General features: G+C 43.7%; 1 protein-coding gene across 1 annotated transcript; it reads left to right on the plus strand.

The window, feature by feature from the left end:
• Positions 1 to 728: 728 nt before the first annotated feature.
• LOC143547782 (BTB/POZ domain-containing protein At1g63850-like) lies at positions 729 to 4,109 on the plus strand. The gene is made up of 2 exons (XM_077039115.1): positions 729 to 1,649; positions 3,152 to 4,109. Exons 1-2 carry the CDS (start codon positions 762 to 764, stop codon positions 4,076 to 4,078), a joined length of 1,815 nt encoding a protein of 604 aa, XP_076895230.1. The 5' UTR covers positions 729 to 761; the 3' UTR covers positions 4,079 to 4,109.
• The last annotated feature ends 17,260 nt before the right edge of the window (positions 4,110 to 21,369 follow it).

Here is a 21,369-nt window from a genome sequence, read left to right on the forward strand (position 1 = left end):
AGGCATATATGAAATATCATAGTGACAACTCTACCAATCACCTTTCCTCCACCTTCGGATATAAATACTCCAGCCATCTCCTTGAGGTATTCATTCACTCCCACACGCTCTAAGCAATTACTAGTATTCATACTTATTTCTGATTAGTACAATACTTATTCTCACGCCGGAGGGTGGTTACGGGAAGACCCCCCATCGTGTATTTCCCGTGACGAGACTCATGGTGTTCGGTTTTGCAGGTGATTGGCTGGGATCTGACGTCATCTGACCATCAGTAGACTCACACTTACGGAAACGTAGATTCAGACTATCCAGTTTGACCGTGCTTCTTAAAAAACCATAAACTAAACCTACCCGAATTTGATACCATATTTCTTCAAAATCCCTTGATCATAAAAACATATACTATCCTATCATGTATAGTACTCTTATCTATTCATAGTTATGGAACAATAACTACAAAACTTATTCAGCATGCCCTTTATCCTCAACTGGCCTACACTCGAAACCAAGGCATCAACCCTCTCACCACCACCAACACCATCATGTATCTCCACCCACTTTCACACACACTTCACCCTAACTGTGTGTTGGTCCCACCACTCCAAACTATGACCTGTGACACGTCACTCTCTCTCACACCGTTGAACACACACTGCCTTGTACCAACCGCCGTTTAGCATTAACAATAAAATAATAATCCAACATTTGTTTATGGGAATCACAAAACAACACGAACCCCCAAAAGAAACTCATATCATATGGCAGCAGCTACCACTACTGTCTCAAAAGACCACCATCAAATTCACCTCCACAAAAAACCCACCCCCACTCTTAACTTCCACCGCCGCCACCACCACAGCTCCACCGCCGCCGTTGTCTCGCCGGAAAACAGTTCCTGGTGCTGCCCCTCCACAAACAAACACCAACCCAGTTCAGATTCTTCGTCCTTACGTCCGTCGCCGGAATCTTTCTCCGATTCCCCTGAATATTCCGAGAATTCAAGAATCTTAAAATTTTCTCCGGCGAGTCTTGAAAAGCTTGAAAAGTCAAACATGGCAACTGCTTTCAACCAACAAGAATCATACCCATCTTATTTTACTAATTTCAACTCTGCCCTCACCGCCGGACTGTTGAATCCGATGTCTCCGCCGCCGCCGCCGGCTGCCGGAGTTGATAAAGCCCGATCCAGTCCAACCCTGTTTGAAATGATGGCTAATGAGCCTGATTGCAAAACCCCCAATTCAAACCCTAGAAAACCGAATAATAATGGGAACCCACATCCGGTTGTAATTGATAGGCATGCTTTGATGCAACAAAGGCTGTTGGATCTTTTGTCGTGTCGGAGTCCCGGGAGTCGGTTTCACGAGGCGAATTCGAGTGATGTGAGGCTTACGTTGAGTTCTAAAGATGGGATGAGTGTTTCCATGAATGCTCATAGGCAGATCTTGGTGAGTCATAGCCGGTTTTTCGCGGTTAAGTTGTCGGGGTGGAAAGGGGGTCAACAAGGTCAACCGCCCTACATTGTTGAGATTTCGGATTGTGATGATATCGAGGTTTATATTGAGTCGATTAGGTTGATGTATTGTAAAGATTTGAGGAGGAAGCTCATGAAGGAAGATGTTCCTAAGGTTCTTGGGATCTTGAAGGTAATCTAATTATGCTTGTTTATCAGTTTTTGAATCTAGGTGATACGATGTGATGATTAGCTTAACTATAATGTAATTGTGATCCACATGATATATTAGAATCATTGTATGTGTATGTTAGTTTACAACTTCCATTATTAGTACTTTTGTATGATTGTTAGCATTGATTCTCATAGCTACATGTTATGTTATATGGATTACTATACTCTATGCTTTTGAATGGTTTTCCTTTGCTATGAGTGGGATTATATTGGGTATGTTTGTTTGTTTATGCCTATTAGACCGTAGTTAGGTGTGGCTATCTTAACGTCACCCTATGGATCGAATGTGGTTATAGCCATAGTAATATGTGGTTATCACAAGAATGTGGTTATAGTCATAGTTAAATGCAGTTAGGGGCATCCCTGAGAATGCAAAAAAAAAAAAAAAAATTCAGGGCATGGGACGTGATGTAAAACAACGGGCCCGGAAATACAAACATAATAACTCATATATAATATAGATAATTGTAATAAGAATAAACCAAATAAAAGTACTTTAGCAAAATGATCTACTTAAAAAACTTAAAACGAAACGTGAAACTCTTTTAGCATTTTTGGAAGCAAATCCCTCGAAATAACTATTTGTAATCCATGGTCTCACATTTCGATCTAATTAAAATACTTGAATCGAAATGTTAATAGGTATTGGACTATTGGGTTTTAATAAATCAATGGGCCTTATTTCATCAAACTCAAAAGTGTGGTCAACTTTATAATCTGGCCTAAAAATGGATTCTTAAATAAACAGTATATATAAGTTATTTTTTAAATATGTATTAAAAAAATCTAAAAACCTCAGGCCCAATTGGGGACCGGGCCTTCGGCGGTCGCCCTTTGACCTCTCTATGGGCCGGCCTTGAATGCAGTTATAATCATAGTTAAATGTGGCTTTCTTAAAAATTAATATTACCCGATGCGCATCAGCACGTGTTATAGAAGCTGTGAACAGTTTTGATGCAGGAGCAGATGATAATTCTCTGTTCATGATTTGAATTTGAATTTCGTGCATCTGTTTATTCTCTTTTTAACTTCTTGTTTATCTCTATTTATAAGTGTCTTTTCTATTAAGGTTTATCAAGATTTACTAAGGACTTGAAAATTATCATGAATGCAGATTTTAATTGAATTTTAATTTATAAGTGCTTTGTTCTTGAACTTTATGGTTCCTTATAGGCATGCGATTTTCAAGTGCTTATTGATTCATTTGATTGTTTCCGTATCCGCATCAGGACTATTCACATTTCACTTGTGAGGAATCGTTACATTCCATGATAAATTTTCTGTATTTTTTACTTTACACATAATTTTAGCAAAACGTTTTGATTTTAGATGATGCAATTATCTTGTCATCCAGTGAGTGCATAAGAACGATTGCATTATAAGTCAAATAATGGTTAACGGCAAGTCTTTTGTGATCATTTAGGATGTCTGATAACTTTTCTAATTGTAACTTTAACATAGGTGTCAGCAGCAATCGGATTCGATGCTGGTGTTTTATCTTGTTTGGAGTATCTAGAAGCCGCTCCATGGGCCGAAGACGAAGAAGAAAAGGTATCATCTTTATTATCCGAGCTTCAACTCGAAGGGGCAGGACCCACTGAAGTTTTAAAGAGAGTTTCAGTTGATATTACATCCGGGGTTGATGAAAGTAATAATGAGGTTCTTCTTAAACTTTTGCACACGGTTCTTGAAGGAAAAGATGAAAAGGCGAGACGGGAAATGAAAGTTTTGGTGGCAAAAATGCTTCATGAGAATTCATCACATAGTGATTTAAAAAAAGAATCTTTATATTCCGCATGTAACAAATGCTTAATTTTGTTAAAAGATCATTTCTTGAAAGCTTCAGAAGGGGATTTACAAAATGCTTCTCAGATTATGAAACAAGCGGATAATTTACATTTTCTTCTTGATATTTTGATCGATCGACAGATATCCGAGGATTTCTTGAAATCATGGGCGTCTTTAACTGAGTTATCTGAAGTTCATAATAAAGTACCGCCACTTCATAGATATGAAATTAGTAGAGTTACTGCAAGATTCTTTGTAGGAATTGGGAAAGGTCAACTTTTGGCTTCTAAAGATTTGAGATTTTTGCTATTAAAGACATGGTTGGTGCCGTTTTATGATGATTTTGCTTGGATGAAGCGCGCATCTAAAGGGCTAGATCGTCATTTGATCGAAGATGGGCTTGGAAATACCATTTTGACTTTGCCTTTGACTTGCCAGCAAGAAATCTTGATGACATGGTTTGACCGGTTTTTGAACTCTAGCGATGATTGCCCGAATATACAAAGGGCGTTTGAGGTTTGGTGGAAACGGGCTTTTTGGAAAAAGGGTCAACCGCAGCCCGAAAGGGCCCGAGGGAGTGAAAGTTTCAGACTTTCTTGAAATTTAGATTGTTAGCACCCCGTGGTGCGTTGTGTTGTTTCTTTAACTAGTGAGTTTGTGCTTACTTTGAGGTTAGCTTTTTATGCGTCAAACAGTTGATGTAAAGATTCGATTCTTGGTGGTGATTCTTGAAAAAAATCTGAGCTTTATTCATCTTAAACTTGGGGTTACAGTTGAATAATTATTTTGTCTGTTGAATTTTGTTACCAATTTGGTATGAAAGGGTTGTTGCATGTTATTTTCAAGAAAGTGAAATCTTGATGTTTTGTAATGGAAGAATATGGTGATTGCTTGTTGCAGGTGATGAGTTATTTTCAAGGGTCTTAATTTGTGGCATTAAGTTATTAGCGAGTGTTGACCCCACCCCCACCCCCACCCCCATCCTCATCCCACTAGCTTTATTAATTTTTAATTATTAATGTATTGAATTATTCCCAATCAATATTTGTTAGAAACTTTAATGGTTGTGATGTTGATGCCATCAACTTGTTGGTGATGAGTTCCCATTTTGATATGTCACTTAAATGTATGCATGTGGGTCTATATGTAGCATATATACAACGCACACTTCACCATCTTATATTTGGAAAGATTGTATCTACTTGGTGTTTGTGTTTCTTGTGGGATATGTTTGGTGGCATCTTCTTGAGTGGGTTTCCTACTATGTTTTCACATTGTTATACTTTAGGTTGAGTTTGAGGTCGATTAAAAAAGACTGGCTCGAGCCTTTTTGATGCGTGATTGTTGGCTTTGTGGTCGGTCGATATGAATGTGATTTGCTTTCCAGTTTATTATTTTCTAGTAATAACAATCATTTAATTCGTCGTTTCATCGTGTTACGCTTGTTTGATATGTAACCTTCATGTTTTCATTTTATCATGGTTGTAAGATTATCAATTTGGGCACCCTTTACAATCATATTAATTAAAGGTCTACATAAGTGCCTAACAATGAGTTTAGATTTAGCACTAACAAGGGCTTTAAACTTCTAAATTTTTTAGTGCTCTTCTTCTATAAAAAGTTAAAACTATATATATGGCTTAATGAAAAAAAATAAGCCCCGGGAATGGATGGTCATACACATGGAGTCGTGAACTTGTGTCACGTGAATATGTGTTGTGTTATATTTGTAGCCTTGAAGGTAATAGGCCAATCATATAGCCTTTTTTTGTAATAAAGTTAATCACATATATATGTTATTTTAGGTTTGTTAGTTCTTGTTTGATTTTAAAAGATGTGTTATTTTAGATTATTTGTTATGATCATGTGAAAGTGTAGACATGCCACTGTAACGTAGACAGAACTTTCACACTTTACTAAGGTTATGTGTTACGTGAGATGTGAAGTGACCATGTGGACGTCACGTAAGCCGTCACATAGGCATTTGGATCATTTATATTTCACACCAAAAATATGTGTTGTGATGGTGGGTAATATGAATGAAGAAACGTGGATCGACTCACTGGTGGACGATCTACTTTCCTCGGGTGTGATTATACTGTTTCACCGATGGTTTTCTTGGATCTGTGTTCTTCCACCTACAAAATGAACAGCACCGTCAACTTACCCCTCAGAAAGGGACAGAGGGGTCCTCTTTGGGGTAACCCTCCGGTGTGAGAATAAGTATTGGTGGGAGAAGATAATAATATCCGAGTAAGGAAATCTGGAGAGTATTGCTTAATAGCTGAATACTCTGTAATTGGATGTGATTGTCTGTGTTACTGGCTGTAACTGTCTGTGATTGAATGTAATTGAATATGATTGAATGTCTCTCCTTGTGGAGTTGATGCTGTATTTATAGTGCTAGGGTTTCCACTGATTGGGCTCAGCCTTGCTGGCCTCCTCCAATTGCTCTGCGTCACGTGTCCTCTGGGACACCTGGTGCTTTCTTATTGGTTATAATCACGTGGTAGCACATGGGTTATGCTGAGTTGTCCACCTTTCATTTGGCAGCTGTCAACATCAGCATATTCTTATTCCTTAAAAAGATACCTTCTGGAAGGTTGTCCGACGTGCACAATCAAGGTTGCCCTAATCCTGATTTGGATAAGGGCGAGGTTGATTATGTGCATGTATGATATGCGCCTATCCTGAGGATGCGCGGGGTCTTCTCTTTATTCTCACGCGCAGATGTTTCATGCGCAAATGTGATATGCACGAGCATGTGATATGCGCCGCGCGCGGATGCGCCACGCGCATATGTGATATGCGTGAGCATATGTGATGCGTGAGCATCTGTGGTGCCTGAGCATATGTGATGCCTGAGCATCTGTGGTGCCTGAGCATATGTGATGCCTGAGCATGTGATGCCTGAGCATGTGATGCATGAGCATGTGATGCTTGAGCATATGTGATATGCGCCATGCGCATAGGTTTTGGCTTTGTGCCTTCATAAAGTCTTGATTTCAAGCCTCTTGTCTATATCTTGTGGGTTGACCCGCCTCGTTCGTTGTTGAGGCGGGTACATACCTCTTCAAGCCCCCCAGTCTAATGTGTGTCTTGTCTCGCGCGAGCGAGGCAAGATAGATATTAGACTTAACAGTTTGCTCTTTTAGTAGGGGTTTGTCTTTTTCTTCTTATTACTCGTCATTGCGCGAAATTCTATCCTTTTAGTTGAAAACGAATCGTCCCTATACGTGATGGAGACGTGTCAGACCTTTCGTGTGCTCGAGGTGCTACAGTTGCCTTTCGTGTCCCCTCACAGAGTGTCAGGAACACGTGTCGCGCTCGCATTGGTCCGTTCTTGCGAGTGGTGGCGCGTGAACTCTGGCAACAGCTGTATTATTTCTTTTCGTGTCCCCTCACACAGTTGTCAGGGACACGTGTCGCGCTCGCGTTGGCTTACACCTGCGAGTGGGGGCGCTTGAAGTCCGATCAGCACCAATTTTTCTCTCTCCTGGGCCTATAAAAGCCAGCCCTTAGAGGTTTTTATCCTTCATCTGCTTGTTTATTATTCAGAGCTCTTTTCTTTCTGTCTTTGTCTTCCGATTACCTTTGTTCTGCTTCCAAATATCTGTTCTTCAGAAGCAACCCTTGTTCGTTGTCACAGTTGTATGTCTGATAGCTCAGACAACACAATCTCCCCCATCCATTGCCGTAGAAAATCGTTAGTAATGTCTACATTGAAGAAGACCGGCAAGGGGAAGAAGGCTGCTGAGGTCTCATCGGAGGAGGTAGGGAGGGCCAAGGCCGTGAAGAGGTGGAATGAAATCCCCTGCAAACTGAGGCAGGCTGATCTTGACAGCCTTATCGCCTCTCAGGGTTTTCTCCCTGTGTTTGGCTGCATGTTGCCTGGGGCCGGGCAAACGGCGGCGGACCCGCCTGCCGGCTATATATCCCTTTATAGCCATTTTTTCACCCACTGCAACCTTCGTCTCCCGATGACAAGGTTTGTGGGTGCACTGCTTAAGTTCTATGGGATTCATATATCCCAAGTCCATCCGTTTGGACTTGTGCGCATGACTCACTTTGAGTTCATGTGCAAATCCCAGCGCGAGGAGCCCACCCCTCGGCGCTTTCAATTTTTTTATAAGCCCAAGATCCAAGATTCTTGGTTCTTCTTTATTCCTCGCAGTCAGAAGGTCAAATGCTCAACTGTTTCATTCAAGAGCCTTCATGACTGGTCTGAGAGGTTTTTTTATATAAGGGCTGGTGTGATCCCCATCCGTATGACCATGCGCTCGATCTCTTCTGCGCCTGCGGATGTGGGTGTCCTCAAGAACCCAACTGGCGCATGGGTTAATAAGTTGACCGCTGAACCATCCCCCGCCAAGAACATTTGTGAGGAGGCGCTGGTTGGGGTTGGTATGAGCAAGAGGTGGGCGGACAGCGCACTTGAGCCCGTTATCCAAGTCGACGGGTTGTGTAAGTTAATCTCATTGCTTTACTTCTGCGCGAATATAATTCTTTTTGCTGATATCATTTGACTTGTTTTGTGCAGTCACCAAGGAGTATATCCACGCCGCATATGATGAGCATATGGAGGGTGGCTCCGTCGCGCTCGGCGCTGGGGAAGTTGGTTTCCCCGATCGCTTTGATGACATGTTCATCCCTGTTGATCTGGGATTTGTCTTCGACAGCGATGCGCCTGGTAAGCCTTTGTAGTTATGCATTTTCCCTTATAATACCAAATTTTGCTAACACTTATGTTGCGTGTATTGTAGATGCGCTCGAAAACTACGAGCTGGAGCTCGCGGAAGAGGAGGAGGAGGAGGAGGCGCTTCAACTAAAGCGTAAAGCTAAGGGGAAAACTGGCGCAGGGGCCAGTAAGAAACAGAAGAAAGATGTTGCCCCTGTTGTTCAGGATCCTCCTACTCAGGCGGGGGGATTTGGGAAAACCCAGGAGTTTACCACCAAGGTTTCCTTGGCTTCCCTGCCTCAAAAAGTGGCAGACCTCCTGTCCACTTGAGGTATGGTGGCGCTACCTCCTCCCTTCGCGCGGCGGAAAAGGGAAGCGGTGTTGCGCCTTCGACAGGTATACTTTGCTTATCCTTTGCTTATCCTTTGCTTATCTTTTATGGTTCTATGAGCGCGATTCTGATAGAATTACTAATGAATCTTTGCTCACTCAAATGTTTGTAGAGCCGGCGACAGCGCAACAAGATGCCGAGGCTGCGCCGGAGGTCGCTTCGAAGTCCCCTGTTTTACCCTCAAAGAAGGGTAGAATGGACTTCATGGCGATGTTTGCTTCGCGAACGGAGTTGCGCCAAGGTACGTATTGCGCTCTTATTTTCTGACTTTCTTTTAGATCAAGTCATGAACCATTTCTTTTTGTTGATTTTTTCATAGAAGCCGTAGCTGGCGCACAAGCTGCTGGCGGCACTCCTGGCGCCGGTGCCAGCGCCGTTGGCTCTGCTCCTGCTCCTGCAAGCGATGAATCTCCCCTCATCGGGATTACTAAGGAGCAGGAGGCCGTTTTGCGCGCCGACCTGGCGGCGTCGAGACCTCCCTCACCTCCTCCTGCGCACAGCCCTCCTCGCGAGACCGATTTTGGCTCTAGGTCGCAGGAGAAAAGGCCTGTTTCCGAGGAGGATAAGGAGTTTGAAGTTGAAGACTCCGACCGCGGTCGCGCCAGTCCTGCAGCGCCACGAGGCTTCGCGGCGGAGCCTTCTCGTGGGGCTGGCGCTGACTTTTCTGCTTCATCCCCGCAGGTATAGTTTCTTTTTTGCTCCGCTGCGCGTACTTCCATCTTAATGTTTTGATGACTTAGATAATTACTTTGTTTTTTGCAGGAAGCCGATCACATTTACCGCCCGAGATGGAATATTACTGAAGACAGCACATTTCAGTCCATGGGTGTGTGTGCGGAATTCTGGGCTCATGCTGTGCCTCCATCTGAAAGGAGGTTCCAGGAGGACCGCGCTCGCGACGACCTGCTCAACGATCATATGTTTGCTGGGTCGGCCTTCTTTGCTGCCTCCCAAGAGCTTCGCTCTGATTACGTAAAAGTACGTGATGCTCTTGCGGAAGCCAAGCAAGAGCCTAAGGTGTCTGCTTGGCATCTTTCTGATGCTCGCGAGAGAGCTGAGAAGCTCCAAGCAGAGCTCAGTGAGAACAGAGCAAGTGCCAACAGCGCCTTCGTGAAGCGCGGGCATGAGCTTCAGGCTGCGCGGGAGAAGTTACAAGCTGCGGAGGCGGACGCGTCCAAGTACGCGCGCAGAGCGCGCGACTTGGAGCTGGAGGCGGAGGCGCGTGACCAAGCTCTTGTCCAGTCTATAACTGAAAAATCATCGCTGGAGAGTGAGGTTGCGCGCCTGAAGAGGGAGCTGGCGGCCGCGCAGGCCGAAAAAGACGAAGCCTTGGCGACGGCAGCGTCTAGCCAGGAAGCACTCGATCTTGCGCGAGCGGAAAAAGAAGAAGTCCTGGCGGCATCAGCGTCCGACAAAGAGGAGCTGAAACAGACTAAGGAAACTGTTGAGTTATTAAACTCTCAGATTCCTGCCCTCGAGATGTCTGTTGCTGGCCTCGCGCAGGATCGCCAATGGCTAATCTCACAGGGCATGACTCGTTGCGCTTTCGCGATGAAATACTCAGACGAGTTTCAGGCCCTTGTGATGGACTGCAACGCTGCCGCGCGCTTGGTGGGGCGAGCTGAAGGGTTTACGGATGGCTATGAATATGGCATGCTGAAGAAGAACCCATCCGAGTACCCTTATCAGAGCTCCGTTGCCTGCGCGGACATGGCCGCGATGGGGGAGAAGTATATGAATACTCCCATTCCCATCCTTGCGCAGGTATTTTAACCTTAATGAGATTACCTTGACTTATTTTCTAAGTCTTTTTGTACTCATATTTTCGCTTATGATTTGCAGATATCCGCGCTTGCTGACCAGCCCGATCTCGTCGCGCTAAAGAAATTACTTGACGAGTGCGAAGGGGCTGGCTGCGGCGATGATGGCGCGGAGAATGCTGGCGTTGCTAGCGGCTCTGGCGTGGCCAAAGGATCCGCTCCTGACACTGTCGTGATAGAAGACTCCATTCAGGACGAAGAACTTGACTATGGTCAGTTTGGAGATGACGAGGAGCAAGCTGCGCCAGATGCCGAGGGCGATGATGAGGATGATGAAGAGGCTGATGTCAACGTGGAGACTTGAGAAGCCCTTCATGTTTTTTTTTTTTTTTTTATTTTTATTTGTAGTTTGTATCTCATCTTGTAAACTTGTAAATTTCAACGCTTTGGAATGAAATTTTGTTTTTCCCTTCTTCGCATCTTGCGCATTCCCCATTCATCTCTTTATACTGCATGTTTGCTTGTTGAATATAAGATATGCTTGCACATTGAAATAAGAACAAGGTTGTAAGGAAATTATTATACTTAATCCTTGTCATATTGTAAGTGATTTTGCCATATCTTGATTATATTGACACGCGCCTTGGCGTTTTCATTATTCCTCTTTTGCGCGACGTTATCGCGCATTTATGGAATTATAAGTTTTTTAGCCTTTACGTGTCAATGTGTTACTCAGATATCCACTACAGTTTCATGCGCGACCCCAACCTGAGACCTTAACAACTATGTTTTGGCATTTGCTTCGCCTTAGTTGTGTTTAGGTGTTTTATGGTCGGGCTGCGCAGCATGTAGGATGGATGTTGTGAGTGATTTGAGCTAAGGCTCACATTATTGGGCTAAGGCCCTGACGTTTTAGAGTTAAGACTCATTAACGCGTTTGAGCTTGAAGCTCGCGCATGTATGTTTTACTTCGTTTTATTTCGTTTTGATGTCAATACAATGTTGTCATATTGCTCAAAATTAATAAAGGGAAGTGTGAAACATGTATGCAAAAGGTAATAGAATTGGGCTAAGGCCCTGACGTTTTAGAGTTAAGACTCGTTAACGCGTTTGAGCTTGAAGCTCGCGCATGTATGTTTTACTTCGTTTTTATTTCGTTTTGATGTCAATACAATGTTGTCATATTGCTCAAAACTAATAAAGGGAAGTGTGAAACATGTATGCAAAAGGTAATAGAATCCACATTAAGAGAAGATAGCGCGTATCATTATTCATAATGGCTTAAAAAGCCTTGATTACAAACTTGACATTTTTACATGAAACATTTTCTAAGCTGTGCCGCGTTCCATGCGCGCGGGATCTTCTTTCCATTCAAATCTTTTAAGGCGTATGCGCCTTTTCCCAATTCTTCCAAGACTTGATAAGGTCCCTCCCAATTGGGGGACATTTTTCCCGGGGGTATCGCGCGGCTAGCTTCATTGTTTCGAAGGACAAAATCATTTTTCTTGAAGTGGCATTCTTTCACGCGTTGGTTGTAATATTTTTCCAGCTTTTTCTTGTACTTGGCTTCACTGATGATAGCCGCCTCTCTGCGCCCTTCAAGTAAGTTGAGATCCAACCTCCTTTCGCGCTCGTTATCAATCTTGCTCATCATGAGCACTCTATGGGATGGGCATCCAATTTCTGCTGGAATCATTGCCTCTGTTCCATAGGTTAGGCTGAACGGGGATTCGCCATTGCTGGTTTTGCTTAATGTCCTGTGTGCCCACAGGACATTAGGTAGCTCTTTGACCCAAGAATGGGATTCTCCCTCCAACCTTTTCTTCAGCCCATTTAACAAGCTTTGGTTCGCGCGTTCCACTTGTCCATTCCCCTGAGGGTGACAAACTGAAGTGAAAATTTGGTTGATGCGCAATTCCTTGAGCCAGCTGGATATCTTCTTGTCAGTGAATTGCTTGCCATTATCGCTCACAATTTCCATGGGCAAGCCAAAACGGCATATGATGTGGCTCCAGATAAACTGCTTCATCACCTCGGCTGTGATTTTTGCTAGTGGCTTGGCTTCAACCCATTTTGTGAAATTGTCTATTGCCACTACCAAAAATTTTACTCGCCCTTGCGCTTGCGGAAGGGGACTGACAATGTCGATTGCCCATTTGTGGAAAGGCCATGCTGAGGTTACTGGAATCAAGTTGTTCTTTGGCCGCATGGTGTTTGGCGCATAGCTCTGACATGCTTTGCATTTTTGGATCTCCTTTAGAGCGTCCAAGTACATGCCTGGCCAATAGTAGCCTGCGCTCATTGCCTTGGCAACCACCATGCGCGGGCCAGCATGAATTCCACAGATTTCTTCGTGTATCTCTCTGATCACATAGCTTGCTTCCTCAGCATCTAGGCATTTCATGAGCGGCCCAAGATAAGAGCGTCGATATAATGTACCGTCAAGCAGTTCATAGTTCTGCGCCTTGTGTCTTATCTTCCTCGCTTGTGCGCGATCATCTGGTACCTTTCCCTCCTTCAAGAATTCCATTATTGGAGTTATCCATGATGAAGGGGTTGTATGAGTTACCAGGACAGACTTCGCTACCACCGACGGGTTGCTCATTACTTCTACCCTGACATCTTTGCCAAAGTGATCAAAACTGGTTGATGCCATCTTACTCAGCGCGTCTGCAGATTTGTTTTCACTGCGCGGAATATGAATGATTCTGAAGCAGTCAAATTGCTCGTTGAGCTTTTTCGCCTGCTCTAGATATAGAGGCATGGTGTTCTCCTTGGCATCATAAAGGCCATTGACCTGTGCTGCTACCAAGTATGAATCAACATGGGCCTCTAGCTTTTTAACTCCGAATTTCTGCGCGATGCGCAGGCCAGCCAGCAGGGCTTCATACTCAGCCTCATTGTTGGTGCTCTTGAAGTCCAACCTGATGAAGGGGTTGTATGAGTTACCAGGACAGACTTCGCTACCACCGACGGGTTGCTCATTACTTCTACCCTGACATCTTTGCCAAAGTGATCAAAACTGGTTGATGCCATCTTACTCAGCGCGTCTGCAGATTTGTTTTCACTGCGCGGAATATGAATGATTCTGAAGCAGTCAAATTGCTCGATGAGCTTTTTCGCCTGCTCTAGATATAGAGGCATGGTGTTCTCCTTGGCATCATAAAGGCCATTGACCTGTGCTGCTACCAAGTATGAATCAACATGGGCCTCTAGCTTTTTAACTCCGAATTTCTGCGCGATGCGCAGGCCAGCCAGCAGGGCTTCATACTCAGCCTCATTGTTGGTGCTCTTGAAGTCCAACCTGATGGCGTAAGTATATTCATGATTCTCTAGATCCACCAGTTTAAGGCCTGCGCCGGACCCTTCGCTGTTTGAAGCTCCGTCAGTGAACAATCTCCAAACATTTTCTTCATCATTGGCTCGCGGAGGGTCTACCTCGCGCTGAGCCTCTTCAACTCTTCCTTCGGGGATTTCTGTAATGAAGTCAGCCAAAACTTGCCCCTTTATTGCTGGACGGGGCTTATAGGCGATCGTGTGTTCACCTAATTCCAGGGCCCATTTTGTCAGCTTTCCCGAGAGCGCGGGGCGCCGCAAGACTTGCTGGATGTTGTAACCAGTCAGTACTTCAATGGGATGACCATTGAAATATCTATGAAGCTTGCGCGACGCGTGTGTTAGTGACAAAACTAACTTTTCCATGATGGAGTAGCGCGTCTCAGGATCTGTCAGCACCCGACTCACATAGTATATTGGCGTTTGGATTCCCTTGCGATCCACCAATAATACTGCGCCGATGGCGCGCTCTCCTGTTGATAGGTATAATGTCAAAGTTTCACCAGGAAGTGGAGCTGTGAGCGCGGGCAGATTTATCAAACATTCTTTAATCTCACTGAACGCTTGCTCGGCCTCAGGAGTCCATTTGAACTGACTTTTCTTTAAGCAGTTTCTCAATGTATTGACAAATGGGGTAGATTTGCTTGCATGGTTCGCTAGGAACCTGTTGATTGAAACCAATCTACCATTCAGCTTCTTGACTTCTTTCATGGTGGATGGCGAGGGCATGTCAAGGATGGCCTCCACCTTCTCAGGGTTCACCTTGAAACCATCCTTGGTGACCATTACACCTAGAAATTTTCCCTCTAGTACGCCGAAAGTACATTTGCTCGGATTGAGCTTCATGTTAACTTCCTTTAGGCGCCCAAGGGTTTCTTCGATGTCTTTGAGCATTTGCTTTTCCTCCTTGCTCTTGATCACCAAATCATCCACATAGACTTCTAGGTTTATTCCGATTTGCTCGCTGAAAACGGCATCCATAAGTCTTTGGTAGGTGGCGCCCGCATTCTTCAAACCAAAGGGCATTTTTGTGTAGCAAAAAACACCCTTGTCGGTTCTAAATGCGGTCTTGTCCTCATCTTGTGGTGCCATTTGAATCTGGTGATAGCCTTTGTAGGCATCCAGGAAACATTTGAGCTTGAATGGCGCCACGGAGTCCACCTTTGCGTCGATGTTTGGGAGGGGGTAACAATCTTTTGGGCACGCTTTGTTGAGGTCTTTGAAGTCAATGCACATCCTCCACGACCCGTTACTTTTCTTTACCATCACAGGATTGGCTACCCACGTCTGGTATCGTATCGGGCGGATGATGTTTGCGCGCAGTAAATCCTCAACCTGCTCATTCATGGCCCTCGCTTTCTCATCCCCCATGACTCTCTTCTTTTGAGCAATTGGCTCTACAGACTTGAACGTGTTGAGAGAATGTTGTCCCAGGTCTCGCGGAACCCCATTCATATCAGAGTGTTGCCACGCGAAGACCGACATATATGCTGTGAGCAACCTTTTCATTCTCAACCTCGTGTCGTCTGATATCGTAGCGCCAATTGTGATTTTTTGCTCCGGGAATTTCGGGTTGAGAATCCATTCCTCTGGCGCGTTTTCTGCCATTGGAATTTTCATTCTCCCCTCCCGCGGAGTACTTGTCACTGCGCACAAATGATCTCTGTATACAAAAGTTACACCTGTTGGTGTTGGGAACCCCAACGCGCCGTGTGCTGGCGACGGTATGGCGTTAAATTGGGCAATCGTTCCTCTACCCAAGATCATATTGTGGCAAGAAGTGGTGGGCAGGACCAAGAAGTTGACAACTTCGGCTCGCTTGTGTTTCTCATCCCCCATAGTTAGTTCAAATTGTATTTGACCTAGGAGATGAATGATTTCATTGGAAACACCAGAGATCGGCGCATTCACAATTTCAAGCCTTGCTTGGTCTGCCGGATCCAGTTTCCTGAAACATTGCTCATACATTATGTCTGATTCGCTGCCAGTGTCCACCAGGACTTTTGACACTTCGTAATGAGCAATGTGTGTAGTGATGACAAGAGGACTGCTGATGGAAGGGCCTCCCCTGATTCTCGGGAAGATGACTTGTTGCTCGCGCCAATCTCCTTGGATTTGCGCGCTTCTCTTTCTTGATATTTGCCCTTGCCTTCCTCCCTCGGCTACACAGATTCTTTTGTACTTTTTGCTGGCAGAGGCTCCTTCTGGTTGTTCATTTTCTGGTCTTGAGTTTTTTACCAGGTGAGCCAGCTTGCCTGATTTCACATCCTTTTCAATTGCATCCTTCAAGTGGTGGCATGCATCAGTGTTGTGTCCTGTGGACTTGTGAAACTCATAGTACTTGCCACTGTCTGATGGTCCCTTGTAGTGTAGTGGCTTGGGGCTTTTGAATTGGACATTCTCAGTGCTTAACACCTGTGAAGGCGTTTTAGTGAGGGGAGTCCATATTCTTGGCAGAGGTCTGTTAGGATCTCTGCCGCCTTCCCTCTTGTCACCCTCCCCGCGATTACGAACATCTTTTTGGGGCTGGGGTGAGCTTGGTTGCGCCTGCTTTTCTGCGGAAGAAAAACTGGTTGGTTGCAACCTGGACCATACAGAGTTCTGTTTGCCCCTTTTTTCTTTGCTGCGCGGTGACTCAGCTTGATGCGCTCTTTCTCTTGCCCTATCTTGGGCAATTTGTTTTTCATTTCTCGCGAAAACTCGCGATGCCTCCATTAACTTTGCCCAAGTGGTGGGCATGCCATCTCTGCTTACGAGAGCTCGGCGGAGTTGATCACTGCGCGCGCCTTGTATAAAGGCCACGCGCAGGAGTTGCTCCGTTATACCTCCGATTGCCAGAGACTCCTGATTGAAACGTGTTATGTAGTCTTCAATCGTTTCATCATTCCTGCGCACGCAGTGCATGATGTCATCAGGGTCGCGCGTGTGTCTGCGCTGCTGTACGAAGTGGGCTTGGAACTTTTCCAATAGTTCCTCGAACCCATCGATTTGCCCAGTCGGCAAGCTCTCGAACCAGACACGCGCCGCGCCCGTGAGGCAGCGAGCAAACATGTGACACCATGTTGGCATCGTCCAGCTCTCTAGGTTTCCCGTGTTGTAAAAACCTTGCAAGAAATCGTCTGGATCTGTTGTGCCGTCATATTTGCCCAAACCACTTGGCATCTTGGTTTTGTGCTGGATGGGAGCCTTAGCGATGCGCTCAGTGAACTTTGAATGTTTCACCAAGATGGCTGGTCTGTACGGTGTGGTTACGTCCACTTGCCCTCTAACTGGTGGGCTGTACGGTATGTGCAGATCCAGATCGGCTCTGGCTCCAGGCGCCATGTTCACAGGCGCGCGGAGCTGTGAGCCTCCTGCATGAGTATCTCGCGTCTTCCTCATGCTGTGCACTTCTTCATCACTGAACTCAGTGTATGCAGTGTGAACAGAATGTCCTTCTTCCGGCGCGCGCGGCCTTTTTGTTCCATGAACAGTTTGCTTATCAAACGCTTGCCTTTGTGTTAAGTCGGCTAGCTTTTTCTGTTTGACCATCTCATTGTACTTGTCCATTAGACGCCGCTGCTCGTTTATGAGCCATTCTTTAGGATCATCTGTTTCATCTTCTGGACCCATTGGTCCTTTTTGTTTCGCGCCGGCAAGATTTTGTAACGTGAGATCGTCTGGAGGAGTTTCAGTCTGGCCGTGAGGAGTTGTGATGAAGGGACGGTTACTGGTGGTGCGCGTAGAATCACGCGGCCCCCTCAGAAACTGCTGTCCCTCATTAACATCCTCACGTTCAATATCCTCCAGAACTTGATCGACGTTACGAGCACCAGAAACCATGGTGAAAATTTGTTTTTATAGATCTGATGAAGATCTTGTTGCCGTTGTAACAGTGGATGGCGCCAATGAAGAAACGTGGATCGACTCACTGGTGGATGATCTACTTTCCTCGGGTGTGATTATACTGTTTCACCGATGGTTTTCTTGGATCTGTGTTCTTCCACCTACAAAATGAACAGCACCGTCAACTTACCCCTCAGAAAGGGACAGAGGGGTCCTCTTTGGGGTAACCCTCCGGTGTGAGAATAAGTATTGGTGGGAGAAGATAATAATATCCGAGTAAGGAAATCTGGAGAGTATTGCTTAATAGCTGAATACTCTGTAATTGGATGTGATTGTCTGTGTTACTGGCTGTAACTGTCTGTGATTGAATGTAATTGAATATGATTGAATGTCTCTCCTTGTGGAGTTGATGCTGTATTTATAGTGCTAGGGTTTCCACTGATTGGGCTCAGCCTTGCTGGCCTCCTCCAATTGCTCTGCGCCACGTGTCCTCTGGGACACCTGGTGCTTTCTCATTGGTTATAATCACGTGGTAGCACATGGGTTATGCTGAGTTGTCCACCTTTCATTTGGCAGCTGTCAACATCAGCATATTCTTATTCCTTAAAAAGATATATTCTGGAAGGTTGTCCGACGTGCACAATCAAGGTTGCCCTAATCCTGATTTGGATAAGGGCGAGGTTGATTATGTGCATGTATGATATGCGCCTATCCTGAGGATGCGCGGGGTCTTCTCTTTATTCTCACGCGCAGATGTTTCATGCGCAAATGTGATATGCACGAGCATGTGATATGCGCCGCGCGCGGATGCGTCACGCGCATATGTGATGCGTGAGCATCTGTGGTGCCTGAGCATATGTGATGCCTGAGCATGTGGTGCCTGAGCATGTGATGCCTGAGCATGTGATGCATGAGCATGTGATGCATGAGCATGTGTGATATGCGCCATGCGCATAGGTTTTGGCTTTGTGCCTTCATAAAGTCTTGATTTCAAGCCTCTTGTTTATATCTTGTGGGTTGACCCGCCTCGTTCGTTGTTGAGGCGGGTACATACCTCTTCAATGAAGTCAACTAATTGATTAATATAGTGCTTACTAATTAAAAGAAAATAGATGTTGAGAGCTAGCGCATGCGAAGAAAACCACGCGGCTGAGGGCAGCACCCCTTTTGGTTCTCGTGTGTAACAATGTTTAGTGCCTACTTTGGCCATGTGGCCCAACGCACCTCATGACACAGTAATATTAATATGTGTTATAGTTATGTGAAAGGTAAGTCAAATTGTAGTCATTATCCAATCTATATGTAAACAATTTAATATAAATATTTTTAAACATTTATTTATCATCTAAAATATCGATTCAAACCTTTATGAGACAAAAAAAAACTATATTTTTTTAAACAACTCCGTTTTAGTTATAATTTATATTGGAATGTTCGGAAAATGATAAATAAACAATAATTTAGTTAATCAACAAGTTATTTGAGAATAATCAAAATAATGTTTAAATTACTTAATAGAATGAAAAATTAGTATTGTGGTGGATAGCTTTCATTGATTGAAAAATCAACTTAGGTGATTGTGTTAAATGGCAGTCTGTCCCCCATCCTACGATTCCCCCAACACCCCTCTCGGACTCAAAGAGAAGGAGCTGGAGTTCCACGCCCAATGCCTACGGTAGCAAGTCAATCATGTCCCAAGTCCCAACCATACACCATAACGCATAGCCTTACAAGCACACGAAAAGGACAAGCCACTTGATAAAATTTATCTTGTTTCATTTGGTTTTGAGGGATTTACAGATACAACAAAGATTCTTGAAACAAAATGCAAAACATGCTGAGGTTTCTTTCTTTTCTTTTTTTTCATATTTTATTTCTTGTGTTACTTTTTCCTAATATATTTGATTATAGTTCTAGTTATGTTGGTGCTATTGTAATCTGTTTTGTCTTGTAACTGTGCCCTGCCAGGGTCTGTTTTATCATTATAAAAGTTGTTCAAAAAAAAAGGTTATGATGGTACTAGTATGAATGTAGCCACTACTGCTTTGTAATATTAGTATTCTTTTGTTCTTTTCCGAACACTTTTGATTCTTTTATGTGATGGCAATATCGACGCGTTTACCTATAAATGAGTTGAGTTATCCAAAGTCTATTCAAATTGCACTAAAAAGACCTAATCTACGAAAATTTTAAGAGTTGGATTAAAAAGAAAATAAATTTGTCAGCTATAAACTTTTAAGTTTGTCATCACTAGTGTCCAGTCCGGATAGATGAGCAATAACATTGAAATTAAAAATAAAAAAATCCCTTTTTTTTTAAAAATATTTTTCTTTAGATCTTCAAATTGTGATGCTACATAAGTTAATACCCTTTTGTCCTGTATTTTAAATTAAATAGTAAGTATTGGATGAAAAAGTATACATGAATATCATCCTTATAACAATAAGGATGTGTGTTATACATGACATGAGTGGTGATGTGGCAAGTGCGAGATCATGGGGGATATCACTCACCCACCCACGCCACAATTTTAATTGGTGACCATGGTCATCATTTCGCTCGTCACGTGTTCAATTTTCGTGTGTTGTGGATGAGGTGTTAGTTGTACTTAGGTTTATGGGAATAAAAACATTTAACTGTATCAAAAAGTATAGAAAAATTCATTGAGTAACAAGTGATATATATCACATATGTTAGTGGTGGAGGTAAAATAACAACATAAAGGGGGGGGGGGGGGGGAGGGTTGGGAGAAAGAACACAAAAACCACATAGATAGTGATGGATCAGCAGGTGGTTGTTGTCTTGTTGGTAGTTAATAAGTCGTGGGTGTATATCAAGGAAGAGTGTGACAAGGTGGTGAATTTACAATCAAAGAAGGGTTAGAATCTGTTTAGCATACAGTAAAGTGCAATTGGAGTTCAAACCGTGAAGACCTATGACTTGACCGAGGTGAAGGTTAGGGGCCTGGGAAACGTTGAGGCAATGGTCGGTTTTTAGAAGATGGTGGTGGTCCAACAGTGCATTGTGAACATTAAACGATTAAGAGGTGAATGTTATATTTAATCGTTTGGGTCCAGTTCAGAATTAATGTGGGAAATGCGGGTTAATAATTATGAAGGAAAAACGATTGAGATGAAGAGAGACAAACAAGTTAGATAATTTAGCTGTTTGAACTTTCAGTGATTATCAGATTTTATTAGATATGCTTATCTAGTTCGTTATTTTATTTTTTATTTAGAGTTTTAGTCATTAAACGAGCCCGACTAGTTCATTCATAACTATTACAGAAAAGGAGTTGAATTGATATATTGATTTCTATCTTTCAAGTACAAAAGTTGTCAATATATAGATAAAATGAAATCAAAATACATAAAGCTAGTATGGAAATTCTCTTAAATTGCCTTGCAACGGTCCATAATTTCTCGGCTGTCATATCTCCCAAAATAGGCAATGATATCATGAGATTATAATTTGTATTTTCTAACACTCCCCCTCAAGTTGAGTAATGGGGTCTCCAATGCTCAACTTATCTAGACAGTTGCTGAAGATTCTTCCGTTGATGGCTTTTGTTAAGATATGTCAGGACCGTCTTTCGGGTGCAAACTTAGCAAAGATTTGACAAGAACACACCGACTTAATTACTCAAAGACCGATTAAGTATCCCGGCGGAATCAGGATATTCAATGATTGAGAATGAAAGCTTGTGGAGAATTATCAAACACAAAACAATAAATGATAATCGGTAAAGACTATTTCAAAGACAAAGATTCACTATATTAAATGATACATCAATGATACAGTGAATGGAATGTCTAGGGTTTTGTGTGACGGCGGCTTTTGATATTCGTCTGCAAAGATTGTCAGTATGCGTGCCCAAAAACCCTAAAAAAACCGTCTCTAG

This window comes from Bidens hawaiensis, unplaced genomic scaffold (assembly GCF_021521415.1).
Source record: "Bidens hawaiensis isolate Kalapana, Puna unplaced genomic scaffold, B.hawaiensis_p1.1 tig00014829_1, whole genome shotgun sequence".
Lineage (NCBI taxonomy): Eukaryota > Viridiplantae > Streptophyta > Magnoliopsida > Asterales > Asteraceae > Bidens > Bidens hawaiensis.

Coding starts and splice junctions, on each gene's coding strand:
- LOC143547782 (XM_077039115.1), top strand. CDS start 762: ATGGCAGCAGCTACCACTACTGTCTCAAAAGACCACCATCAAATTCAC. Junction 1,650..3,151: donor AGGTTCTTGGGATCTTGAAG/GTAATCTAATTA, acceptor ACTTTAACATAG/GTGTCAGCAGCAATCGGATT.